Source organism: Colobus angolensis, unplaced genomic scaffold (assembly GCF_000951035.1).
Source record: "Colobus angolensis palliatus isolate OR3802 unplaced genomic scaffold, Cang.pa_1.0 Scaffold163, whole genome shotgun sequence".
NCBI lineage: Eukaryota > Metazoa > Chordata > Mammalia > Primates > Cercopithecidae > Colobus > Colobus angolensis.
In genome coordinates this window covers 1902580-1914026 of record NW_012114744.1, presented here as the reverse complement: position 1 = coordinate 1914026, position 11447 = coordinate 1902580, and the positions used below count along the sequence as shown (strand labels likewise).

Genomic DNA, 11447 nt, shown 5'->3' with positions numbered 1-11447 from the left:
TAGTAGAGATGGGGTTTCACCGTGTTAGCCAGGATGGTCTCGATCTCCTGACCTCGTGATCCGCCCGTCTCCACCTCCCAAAGTGGCTGAGACATTTTAATTGTTCTTCTTAGAGACTAATGGTGCCTTGTAAAATGCACTATTAAATCTGTTTCTTCCTTCTGGCATTTGTTTTTGAGAACAAATATGTAATTACTAGGGAGGAAGTCTCAGAGAAACGATTTGCCATATTCCATAGGCATTTCTCCTACCAACATAAAACTCAGGTTTTTCTCAATTGTTTCCTGCTTTTACAATGTATTGGTGTGGTCCCACAAATGTCTGTAGAAATTGAGTGGGCAAATTGAGAACCTTAAAAGGAGCTGTTTAGTGCAAAGTACCTGTCAGGACCTGCTTCCTTTCCTGGTGCTTACCCCTCCCCGTATATCCAGACAGGATCAGCCCACCCCAGGGGCTCTGGCCAACTTGGGTGATCAGGGGCACTTTAAAGACTTAAGTGATTCAACCTTAGCCACCACTGCAATGTGTCTTGTTCTATTTCTAGTCACTGGAAGTTCTACTCTGGCCACGCCTGTCCTTTGTACCCATTTCTGGTCTTTGGGGCTTAATCCTCCCTGTCCAGCATCCACATTCCTTGAAGCCTGGGGTTTTACATTGGTCCTTCTCCTTCCTCAAACGACCTGCCAAGATCTAGGGTCTGAGCCTAGAAGCTCAGACCTGTCACTCCCAACAGAGATCATATCTGGAATCGCCATAAGCTGCTCACCTAGTGTGAGGACACCGTCATCTCTTTCCATACTGTGGCCACACCAGTGGTTTCTGGGATCATGACTTATTACAGAGAGGCACTGGAGGACAGTGGTTAAGAATCGGGCTTTGGAGTTTCACTACCTGGGTTCAAACCCTAACTCTACCACTTCGTGCCTGTGTTATTCTGGCAATCTGCTAAGCCTGAGTTTCCTTTCCTACAAAAGGAATATGATGGTGATAATAATAGTATCCATCTCATAGGGCCATTGGAGCTGTCAGTAAAATGATCTTTGTCACCCAGTCAGCCTATAGGAAGTGCTGGAAGAAGCACCCCATCTCCTGTCTCACTCCCACTTGCACAAACCCCTTTGTTTGCCCCATTGCACCGACAGCCCTTTAAAGGGGCTATCTCATCAGATATAGTTCTGCTGAATGCAGAATGCAGCTTTTCAAAACTTCGCTTTTAAATTGCTGTGAGACAGAATATTAAGCACATACATACACCCTCAAAAGTTATTTAAGTCTTCTTGAAAGTAAAAACTTTTGGTTTTTTAATTGCCAGCACAGCTAATGATGATTAAGAGGAAATGGTTGTGTCTTTAGGAATATGTACTTCCCCTGCCATGAAATAAGGACCAACAAGAGACATGACTCCCTTTTTAATGGCCTTTTTTTCTGGCCTAAAAAGCCCTTTGTGAGTCACTGTGGCCTACAAAGAGACAAATGCCTTTGCTGGACAAGGAAGGCTCTGCTGATCTGGCTTCTGCTATTATCCCTGGCTCTGGCCACACTGATCCACTACTGGTGCCCAGAACAGGCCAGGATCCCTCAAGGCTCTGGTTGCTCCTGCAGCTCCCTCTGCTGGGACCCTGTTCCTGGTGAACATACATTCGGCTTTGGAGACCGCTGAGAACTCTCTTCTTTGTGCTTGACTGTGGCCTGTCCTTTGGTTACATGACCTCACTCAGGTTTGTTTACGTGTCTGTTTCCCCACTAAACCCTAAACTCTTTGGGGACAAGGGCTATAATTTAACTACTCAGTCCATGCCTGAGCCTGATTGGGTCATCACACATGGAAGCACCATGCACAGAAATGGTTGTTGGGAGTTGTGGAGCTGGGATATGAGATATCGCAGCCCAGTCCAGCATGAAGCAGGTGGCAGGACGGGGAGAAGGGTGCTCATGTTACTTTCTTTTCCTTTGCTTTTTGTCCTCCCAATCTCTTCCTTTCTCACTGCTTGGGCTCAGCTTCTTTTCATTAGTCATTGCAAATAAGAAAATGTAGTTGTGTTTGACATCTGCACCATGCATGAGATGACCCACTGCCATATCTAGACACAACTTACCTTTTCACATAGAGTCATCACAACATCCTTGCTGGGAGCAGAAGTTTATAAATTGAATGTAGTTTTTTAAAACGTCACCTTTAAATTGCTATGAGATAGAATATTAAGCACATATGTACAACATCAAAACTTAAGTCTCTTTGAAAGTAAAATCTTCTGGTTCTTAATGGTCAGTACAACTAATGATGGTTAAAGGGAAACTCGGTTGTGTCTTTAGGAATATGTACTTCCCCTGCCATGAAATAATGACCAAAAAGAGATATCTTCTCAAGGCTCAATAAAGAAAACCAGACGTATTTCATATCTGAAACACCAACATAGTTCCCATGAAAGGCAGGAAATTTGTATTCCGTGCAGGTGTAATTCTGTTCTACCAACTAATTCCCTTGGTAGTTGCATAGCCTGTGGATCATGCAGATTTCCTTTAAGGCAAAATTAAAAACACTTCCCCCACCCTAAACAATGGTTTATGTGCAAGCATGCCACTTTATGTTTCCTGGACTAACTGAAAAATAGTTTAAACTATTTTAAACATTTACATCTTTTACTGAGTAGCTGAGAAAATATGTGATGGAAGGATGTCAGTTTCATTAAACCTGTGTTTCAGAGAAAGAAAGGTCTGAGGGTTGAGTAGATTGGAACATAAGGGATCCTCTTTTAAGTTAGGGTGCAGTTTGATGGCTGTGATAAAAGGCAGCAGATGGGTGACATTAGAGAAAGGAGTCAGGGAAAGGCCTGACATGCCTGGAATGTAGAAATTTTGCCTAGTCTGCTAGAAAATAGTGTGAATAGGGACTTCCAGTGGATTCCAGGTATAGGAATCAGAGACAGGCTATTGCCAATTCATTTGTGACAATATTGTTTTCTTCTTCCAAATGGGACATTTCTGAGCATGCCTGGATGCTATTACTTGGGGCTGAGTAGTGCTGGCTAGTCTGTATGAGACAACCTAGGACATATGGTCACCCCATTCCTAGGTCACCCGGAGGCTCTAAGCTTGCAGTTGGCTTTAAGCCCAAGTAGCCTGAAGGGATGGAGAACCATTGAGCAAGTTGATTTGGGAGCCTTCTGTGGTGTTTCAAAACTCTCTGGCCGAGTTTTAAATGGTCTAACCTGCAAGTATTCTACTGGCAGGGAAAACATCTACAACTTTGCTGTGTATTTTATTTGCTCTCTTCAGGTAGAATCAACCAGAGTGTATACCTTTAAGCCAACCTTGGGTACAGTCATTTCTAAATCTGAGTTCACAGTGTAATCATTTGAAGAATGATCATTTGAAACTCTGAAAAATACAGACACTCAGGCTCCACCTCTAGATATTCTAATTTAATATATCAGGTGGGCCCAAGAATCTGCATTTGTAAACATTCATCTGATTCTTTTGGCACCTAGTCAAATTTGATAGTTCTTTCGGGTTTATAAAGAGGCTATGGGGTTTTAAAAAGGCTGCAAATTTCAATTTTTATTTTTACTTTTTTGTGATGGAGTCTCACTCTATTGCCCAGGTGGGAGTGCAGTGGCGCAATCTTGGCACACTGTAACTTCTGCCTCCCGGGTTCAAGCAATTCTCGTGCCTCAGCCACCAAAGTAGCTGGGACTACAGGTGCATGCCACCATGCCTGGCTAATCTTTTGTATTTTTAGTAGAGACAGGGTTTCACCATGTTGACCAGGCTAGTCTCAAACTCCTGACCTCAGGTGATCCACCCACCTTGGCCTCCAAATCAATGTTTCGACAGGAGGATTAGAAGTTGAGAGCCAATATGTGAGGAGAGGATACTAGAGAGGAATTGAAGAATTTTCTACAAGTTAATTACAATTTTTTTATGAGACCAAAACAGAAGCAAATTGCCTAAAAATATATGTTCCTATTTTGCCTTGTTTATTTTTCCAGAAACAATTTGAAGATTTATAAATGAGGTGCTGTTTTGACCAAAGATATAAAGATATAAGATTTTAACATACAGTAGAATTTGGTAAAGGAATCCAGCAAAAGTTTGTGAAGGAATCTGCATAAAGAAAGTCAAGGAGATACCTACAAACTCTATGTGGGCAGCATTTATATCCTGGCTAAAACAATCAGCCGGGAATTGTGGCACATCCCTGTGGTCCCAGTTACTCAGGAGTTGCTTGAGCCCAGGAGGTCGAGGCTACAGTGTACCGTGATTGTGCCACTGCACTCCAGCCTGGGCAACAGAGCAAGATTTTGTCTCGAAATAAATAAATAAATAAATAAATAAATAAAGCAAAGAAACACAAAATAGTTTGCCCAAAATATTTTTGGGGCATTCATTTTATTTTGTTTTATTTTTTGAGACGGAGTCTTGCTCTGTCGCCAGGCTGAAGTGCAGTGGCACGATCTCGGCTCACTGCACTCTTGGCCTCCTGGGTTCAAGCCATTCTCCTGCCTCAGCCTCCCAAGTAGCTGGGATTGCAAACATGTGCCACTACACCCAACTAATTTTTGTATTTTCAGTAGAGAAGGGGTTTCACCATGTTGGCCAGGATGATCTCGATCTCCTAACCTCATGATCCACCCATCTTGGCCTCCCAAAGTGCTGGGATTACAGGAGTGAGTCACTGCACCCGGCCTTTTTTGGGGCATTGATTAACTGCTTTTAGACAAACAATTTTGCTCCCTATGTATGAGCTCAAATCTCGGGGACTACTGAGGAAGATAAATCTGTGAGCCTGATATCTTCGATCCCTTCTTCCTCCTTGGTGTCCAGTGGGACTAGAATGCTTCCTAATTGAAAGAGATCATGAAAGCATTAGGCCATTATGCTGAAACCACACCTGATCTGGTTACTTCATGCATGCCTTTTCTCTTACTGCTAAAGAAAAATAATTTTGTATCAGTCTCTACTTTAGAATCACCACATTCAAGTTTTAGAGAAGAAAGTTACAAAAGTTGCAAATACATTTTTTCTAATCTTGGCACAATCCTCTTTCACTACAACAGGTTGCCTCTGAGCATCTATGTGTTAGGCCTAACTTCTAGGGGCTGAGGGCGTCTTTTTTAGAAAGTTGTTTTAAAAGAAGTACAGTTTGCAAATCTTTTTCTCTAGGGCCTCAGATTATGGTAAAGAAGATAATAAATATGCAAGGTCTCCAGGGTGTGGAAGAAGAGTGTGTGTATCTTGGAATAAACCATCTTTGTGTGAAGACAGCAGCCCTGAACTTTCCTCACAGCCAGGAGGGGTCATGGAAGGTCCAACTTCACAGGTGAGTGCACATAGCCTTGTCTTCCTAGGGACCAGCTCTTTCTGGTCATTCCATCATAGAGAATTATGTTTAAAAGTAGGGCAAACTAAAAAGCAGTTTCATTTGGAATATGAAGTGTCTGTTATTTTATGAACTTGAGTGGGCAGGATACATAAACAGGTGGTTTTTCAAATTACTGGACTTTCCAGATGCTGCTCACTATTGCAGCTGTTCCTACTTTCAACCCCTTAAAAGTGTAGCCAACCCTGCCGTTAATTGAAAGAATGTCCCACATCATGAAGCTTTTCATAATTCAAGGGTACTTGGTGTACCTTGCCTTAAATTTTAATAAATAATGTGAAATCATATACAGTTAAAACCAAAGTTTTTTTTGATTGCAGTTAATAGATGGAGGAGGGAAAAGGCTCTTTTAGTAAGCATTTAAAATGTGTATAATTTTGGGCTGAACTTGAAAGCATTTCATATGCTTAAGAAGGAATAATAGCCACCATTTTAGTATCATCCTTTGCTCAGTATTCTGAGAACAATTTCCCACTAAAGATGATCATAATACAGTTTTACAAGCTGAGGGTTCTGAATTCCATGCATGACTTCATACATGGTAGAATATCAATCACCAACTTGTGAAGCTATCTCCTAAACAAACATACAAACAAAACTAATACTAATGCAAACAGAAAAAGATATTAACATGGTGCTAAGTGCTTTGACACAGTCTGATCTTTTAAATTTTATGTTTTGATTAGACGTATATCAAATAAACAATAATTTTATAAGTGACTGTTATTCTGATATTAATCATCAATTGCTCTAGAATGCTTTCTAGTTGAAAGGGATCACGGAGGCATTAAGCCATTGTATTGATACCAGAACTGATCTGATTATCATGTGCTTGCATTTTCTTGACTGTTAAAGAAAAATTTGTGTCTGTGCATATTTAAGAATCATTACATTCCAATTTTAGAAAAGCAAGTTATGAATGCATATTTCTGTTTTTCAGCAAAGACCTCCTTTCAGATGTCCTGATTTGTCTCAGTGCTATCAGAATCATCTAAACACATTTTTCCTCTCATGACAATACTCCATGCTGAATCACATAATCTTATCTATTCTTCCTTAATGATACATTTCAAAATATTCATTTTGGGCAGTAACTATGTAAAAAGATGGATAACATTTTAAACTTGTTAACCCTTAATTTCTATTAATATTACAAAAGAGGAATTGGAGGCCAGTCTGGTAACCATGATGATCCTTTCCAATTCTAAAATTCTGTCATTTTGTGCATATATGCTTCGATCCCCAATGCCACTTTGCATTGTCCTCATTTCACACCCGGACCATGATGCAATTACATCTGAACTCTTTTCTGCTCAACTAGACTGGCTACTTTTCATTACCTTCTGTACCTTCACCAGAGTCATTTTACAAAAAGGTCACCTTCATTACACCATACCAATGCTTGCAGTCATTCATGGCTGCCCACTGCTGACATGATGATGTCCAAACTTATCACGAGTGCTGGATTTAGAGACTCTGCATTTTACTACGATCAGTCTTTTCACCTTTATCACCTACCAGTCTGCCACATGAAATCTCAAATCCCAGTCTGACTGAGCTACTAAAACTCCCCTATAGGAGACATTCTTGTCTCCATGTCTGGCTCATTTGGAATGCCTTCCTGTGCTTTTGCCCCAGCCATTTGCAATCCATCTGCCCTCCATGACCCAACTCAAACCGTACCTCCTTCATACCATTCTCCATTAAACCATCTGCAACACATCCTCCTTCTCTGACCCTGCTATCCTTTCCATGACTGGGTCTCCCTAACACTTCATATTGATACCATTCCCTATTTAAAAACCTTTTTGTTATGCAATATTCAACACTACTGTATTTACTTTTGATTTCTTATCATATGTATTATATTTGGTCTATTTCCAAAATGATGAGAAGGCTTACAGTAGGGACTACATAAGACTGTATGCCAGTTAAAAGGAAAAGTGAAAATACAAAACTATATGTGGGAGAGAATAAGGAACATGAATTAATGAAACTTAAAATTCAGCTATAGATTTGAATCTGCTTCCTGGCAGTCAAGGCAAAAAAAAAAAAAAGGGAAAAAGGACCAATCAGTTTCCATGTAGCAGTGACTTACTATATTTTGGTTGTATGTATGTATTTTTTTTAAAAAAACTTTTTACCTGTATGCATGTTGTCTCACCAACTGTAATCGTCTTTGTGATTGCTAGGATTTATTGTAGGAATTACATAGCAAACCATCTAATCTAGCATTTGCATGGGTTTAATAAACAAATTATTTGATGGCTAGTTTTATCAGAATTATAGATTTGAAGCTATTTTATTTATGTAGAAAATCAAAATAAGTACATAATAAACATGTGAATAACAATGCAAACAAAAGAAGGAGACACAGAAATCTCAGAGGGAGAATGAAGGGTTTGAGTTTGTGACCATTTTAATTAAAGGAAATTTTAAGAAGTATTCACAAGCTACTTAATATTTTTGGGTAAATGTCTGTATTTGGGTAAATTGTCTCATAATGTGGAGCAGCGAGCTTTTAGTAAGGTGAGAAATTAATTTTATTGGAACTGGATTGTATACTATAATGTATGCCATTATTACTAGTAAAATAGGTGATAATGCTGCACCTTCTTGAAATATAAATTAATGCCATACATGAGTTTTCTTTCCTCTCCCTAAATAGCTGTTTCCTGGGAGGAAAAAATGGAAATTCAGCTGTTTTCTGGGACTACTGAAAGTTACTATGCAGATATACTATCCTGTTCTTCATACTTTTACACTAGGGTTTCATTTCTTCCCTAGAGTTTTATTATTGTTTTCTTTAACGTGGCAATGGGCAGCATAGAGATTTCTGTGCTGATGGAAATGTTCTATGTCTGTGCCACTAGCTTTACCTGTTGCATACTCACAGTGTGGCTAGTGTGACTAAGGAACTGAATTTTAAATTTTATTTGATATTAATTACTTGAAATTTAAATGGAAACACAAATGGCTAGTGATTACCATATTGAACAGAGCAGCTTTTACAGGGCTCCTTGCTTTCAGGACTAACTTTTCCTTACTTGATTGGGTACCTTTAACAGTAGATCCCATTGGCCACTGTTTCTTTCTTATTATGTGAAGTTTTAAGCTACCATGCATTAGCAGTAAAGCTTTGGGTGCTTTTAAGAAGCACCCAAAATTATTGTCATGATTTTTTTAAGAAGTCTATGTTGTTGGCCAGGTGCAGTGGTTCACGCCTGTAATCCCAGCACTTTGGGAGGCTGAGACCAGTGGATCACTTGAGGTCAGGAGTTCAAGATCAGCCTGGCCAACATGGTGAAACCCCGTCTCCACTAAAAATATAAATATTAACCCGGCATGGTGGTGTGCACCTGTAGTCCCAGCTACTCAGGAGGCTGAGACAGAATTGCTTGAACCTGGGAGGTGGAGGTTGCAGTGATCCAAGATCATGCCACTGCACTCCAGCCTGGGTGACAGAGTGAGACTCCATCTCAAAAAAATAAAAAAATTAAAAAAAAAATTACAAAAGTCTATGTTATCAAAAGTAAAATTTAGGGAAATTTATTATTTACTGTCATGGAAACTGGGAATCATCCCTGTTTCTGTCATTTTGTTTGTGCTTGGACTTGAGGACACATATTTATAAAATAGGAGTCTCCGTAAGATGTAGATAGGCCCGTGTTCATCGGCCAGGCACTCTCTGGGCAGAATTTGCATTTGTAGTTTTGGTGTCTCTCTGTAGGGCATTCTCTGAAGCCCCCTCTAGACCAGGCATCTGAGTGAGACTGCCAAATTCTTTTCTAGGTGGATTTTTCGGTTTGACTGTCTTGTTTTGCTCACAGTTCTATGAGCAAGTAGTCAGGATTTGGTTTCTGTAGGCTAGCAGGAGCTTGCTCTCGCTTTTTCTTTTAATTTCTTTAATTTGAGGATCCCCACACTTGCTCTTTGAAATGCTGTTTTGTAAACTGCTATTTCCTCCAAGCCTGTTATGTTTTTTTTCCATCTGTGTTGAAGTCTCTTTTCCCAGTGGGGCCTTTCTTTCTCAACTTAGTCATGCTATGTGTGGAGACCCACATCCACTCTGTTGGCCTCTCTGACTCATCCCAGGAGGTTCGCTTGCTCCAGGGAATCTCACTCACGGTGCAGTGGAACAACAGGGAGGATCCAGAGAAGCCAGCCCTCTCTGAAATCTGCCTCTTTTCCTGGCAACTCTCCTTCTTGTTCAAAGCTACATGAGAAGGGTGGGGGTGGGGGAAAACACAAATATCCTCTCCCTTTATGGTAATGTTTTTAGTAAATAGTTTTTTAGCAATTCTATTTTCTAGTTTATAAGGTACTTTTGTTGCTGTTGCTTTTAAATATTCCATAATCCAGCTAGTCAAAAAAAGCTGCAAATGCTCCAATTTTCCTTTTTCCTACTCCAGGAAGCCAAGAGAGTCAATTCTGACAGTTTTTTTTTCCCTTCCAGTTACAGATTAAATTGTTTCCCCTTTTGAAATATATTATTCATGAATGTAAACAGTTTGCGAACTATAGCTCTTCCCATCCAGACAGCAGGCGTGGTGGGTGGAAATTGCTCATCCACCTCATTGATTGCTGGGGGCTATGTAGGACTAGATCTTCACACTCCAATCTCTGAGCCAGGATTTTTCCTTAGCCCTCCACTTCTCAGAGAAAACCCTCTGCCAAGGATGGCTCCAGCCCATGATATCCCAATCCAGATGTGTTTAGACAATAAATTCCTCCCACTAGATTGGCTAAAAGGGTCAAAATCGAATAACAATGATAATTTAAAACTGACCACTGAGTCAGATCTAAGTCTGGCCAATAACCCAGTCCCTTTATTTTTAATCTCACCAAGCACATCCTGAAAGTATGAAAAGGAACTCCAACCTGAATGTGCCATTAGCTCAGGGCAGGCTGACCCAGGTCTACTAGAGGCAACTTTCCACATCTAAGTGCAGATGTCCATAGATAGAAAAAACCAAGAGGCATACATTGTTTTGGTTTTGTAAATTTGCTTAGTTGTGCACAAGTGACTTGTTAGAATAGTTAAAGTAACTTTCATATGTATATAAGTACGTATTTTCTTTGTCTTTAGTCCTAGGCATTTCCATCCACTGTAGTATTTTTAAGAAAATCACTTCCCATCGTTTTAGTTGGGGGAACATGCCTATGTTGTATTCTGACTCATCCTCAGCACAAGACCTGACACAATTATCTTACTGTCTTCATGCCACGTGCAGCGGGGACCTGTCACTAGACTTTCAACCTGGGAATGGATAGGAACCATCTCACCGTCCCAAGGAGTATGGGCCGTCTGTTGCTGAGGTCAATACGTTCATTTGCTAGGATAAAAGCGTAGTTATAGGAACTTCTACAAAACTCACTTTAGCTGAATTTCAGCTTAACTAATTATTGGAGGAGATGGGGGAAGGGAGATGTTACATTTCTGCCGACTGCAGGAGCTCCCACACATCAAACCCACAAAACTGTGTGTGTGTGTGTGTGTGTGTGTGTGTGTGTGTGTGTAGGGGGCGGGGTGGGAGGCGCATGCACGGCAATGCTAAAGAAGGATGCACGAGCTAACTGCCAGAGGAGAGCTGTCCCGGCCCTTCCCTGTTGGTCGCCTTGGCTTACCTTGACCACGTCGTCGTTGAGGTGTTTAGGGTCGCGGTTGACCAGGTCGATCTCCTTGGTGTGCGCGTCGTACACTTGCTTCTCGCTCAGCTCGTCTGCCATGGCCTTGTTGTTGGGCTTGTAGATGTTGCCCTGTTCCCGGATGGGAACGGTGTAGAGATGTCCCTGCAGAGGGCGGAGGGCGGACGGCCACGAGGGGGAGGGCGGCAACGGCGGTGGGAGGAAAAACGCAAAAAGAAAAACAAGCGATCAGAAGTCAGCCTGGCGGCGGGGGAAACCTCGAGCTCGAAATCGAACTAACCGCTCCGACAACTAAGGCTCCGTGCACAGAAACCGCCTGCGCGCAGCCAGCTTTTTAAGAGGATCTGGCAGAGGACACCACACCCCTCCGTACTCTGCAGGGCGCGCCTGCCTCCCCCGCCCGCCGCCAGGGGTCAGG

The 11447-nt window shown here is 41.3% G+C and overlaps 1 protein-coding gene across 2 annotated transcripts in view; it reads right to left on the bottom strand.

The window, feature by feature from the left end:
• Nucleotides 1–11447, bottom strand: part of CAV1 (caveolin 1, caveolae protein, 22kDa) — a 55720-nt gene that overhangs the window by 23632 nt on the left and 20641 nt on the right. The window contains exons 1-2 of one of the 2 annotated variants that reach the window (XM_011937368.1): nt 11310–11430; nt 11009–11173 (exon numbers count right to left, since the gene is read on the bottom strand). In XM_011937368.1, coding sequence (XP_011792758.1) covers nt 11009–11110 — 102 coding nt within the window. In that variant the 5' untranslated portion in view covers nt 11111–11173; nt 11310–11430. Of the gene's footprint in view, nt 1–11008; nt 11174–11309; nt 11431–11447 lie in introns of those variants that run through there. The other variant, XM_011937367.1, reaches the window with a different exon arrangement.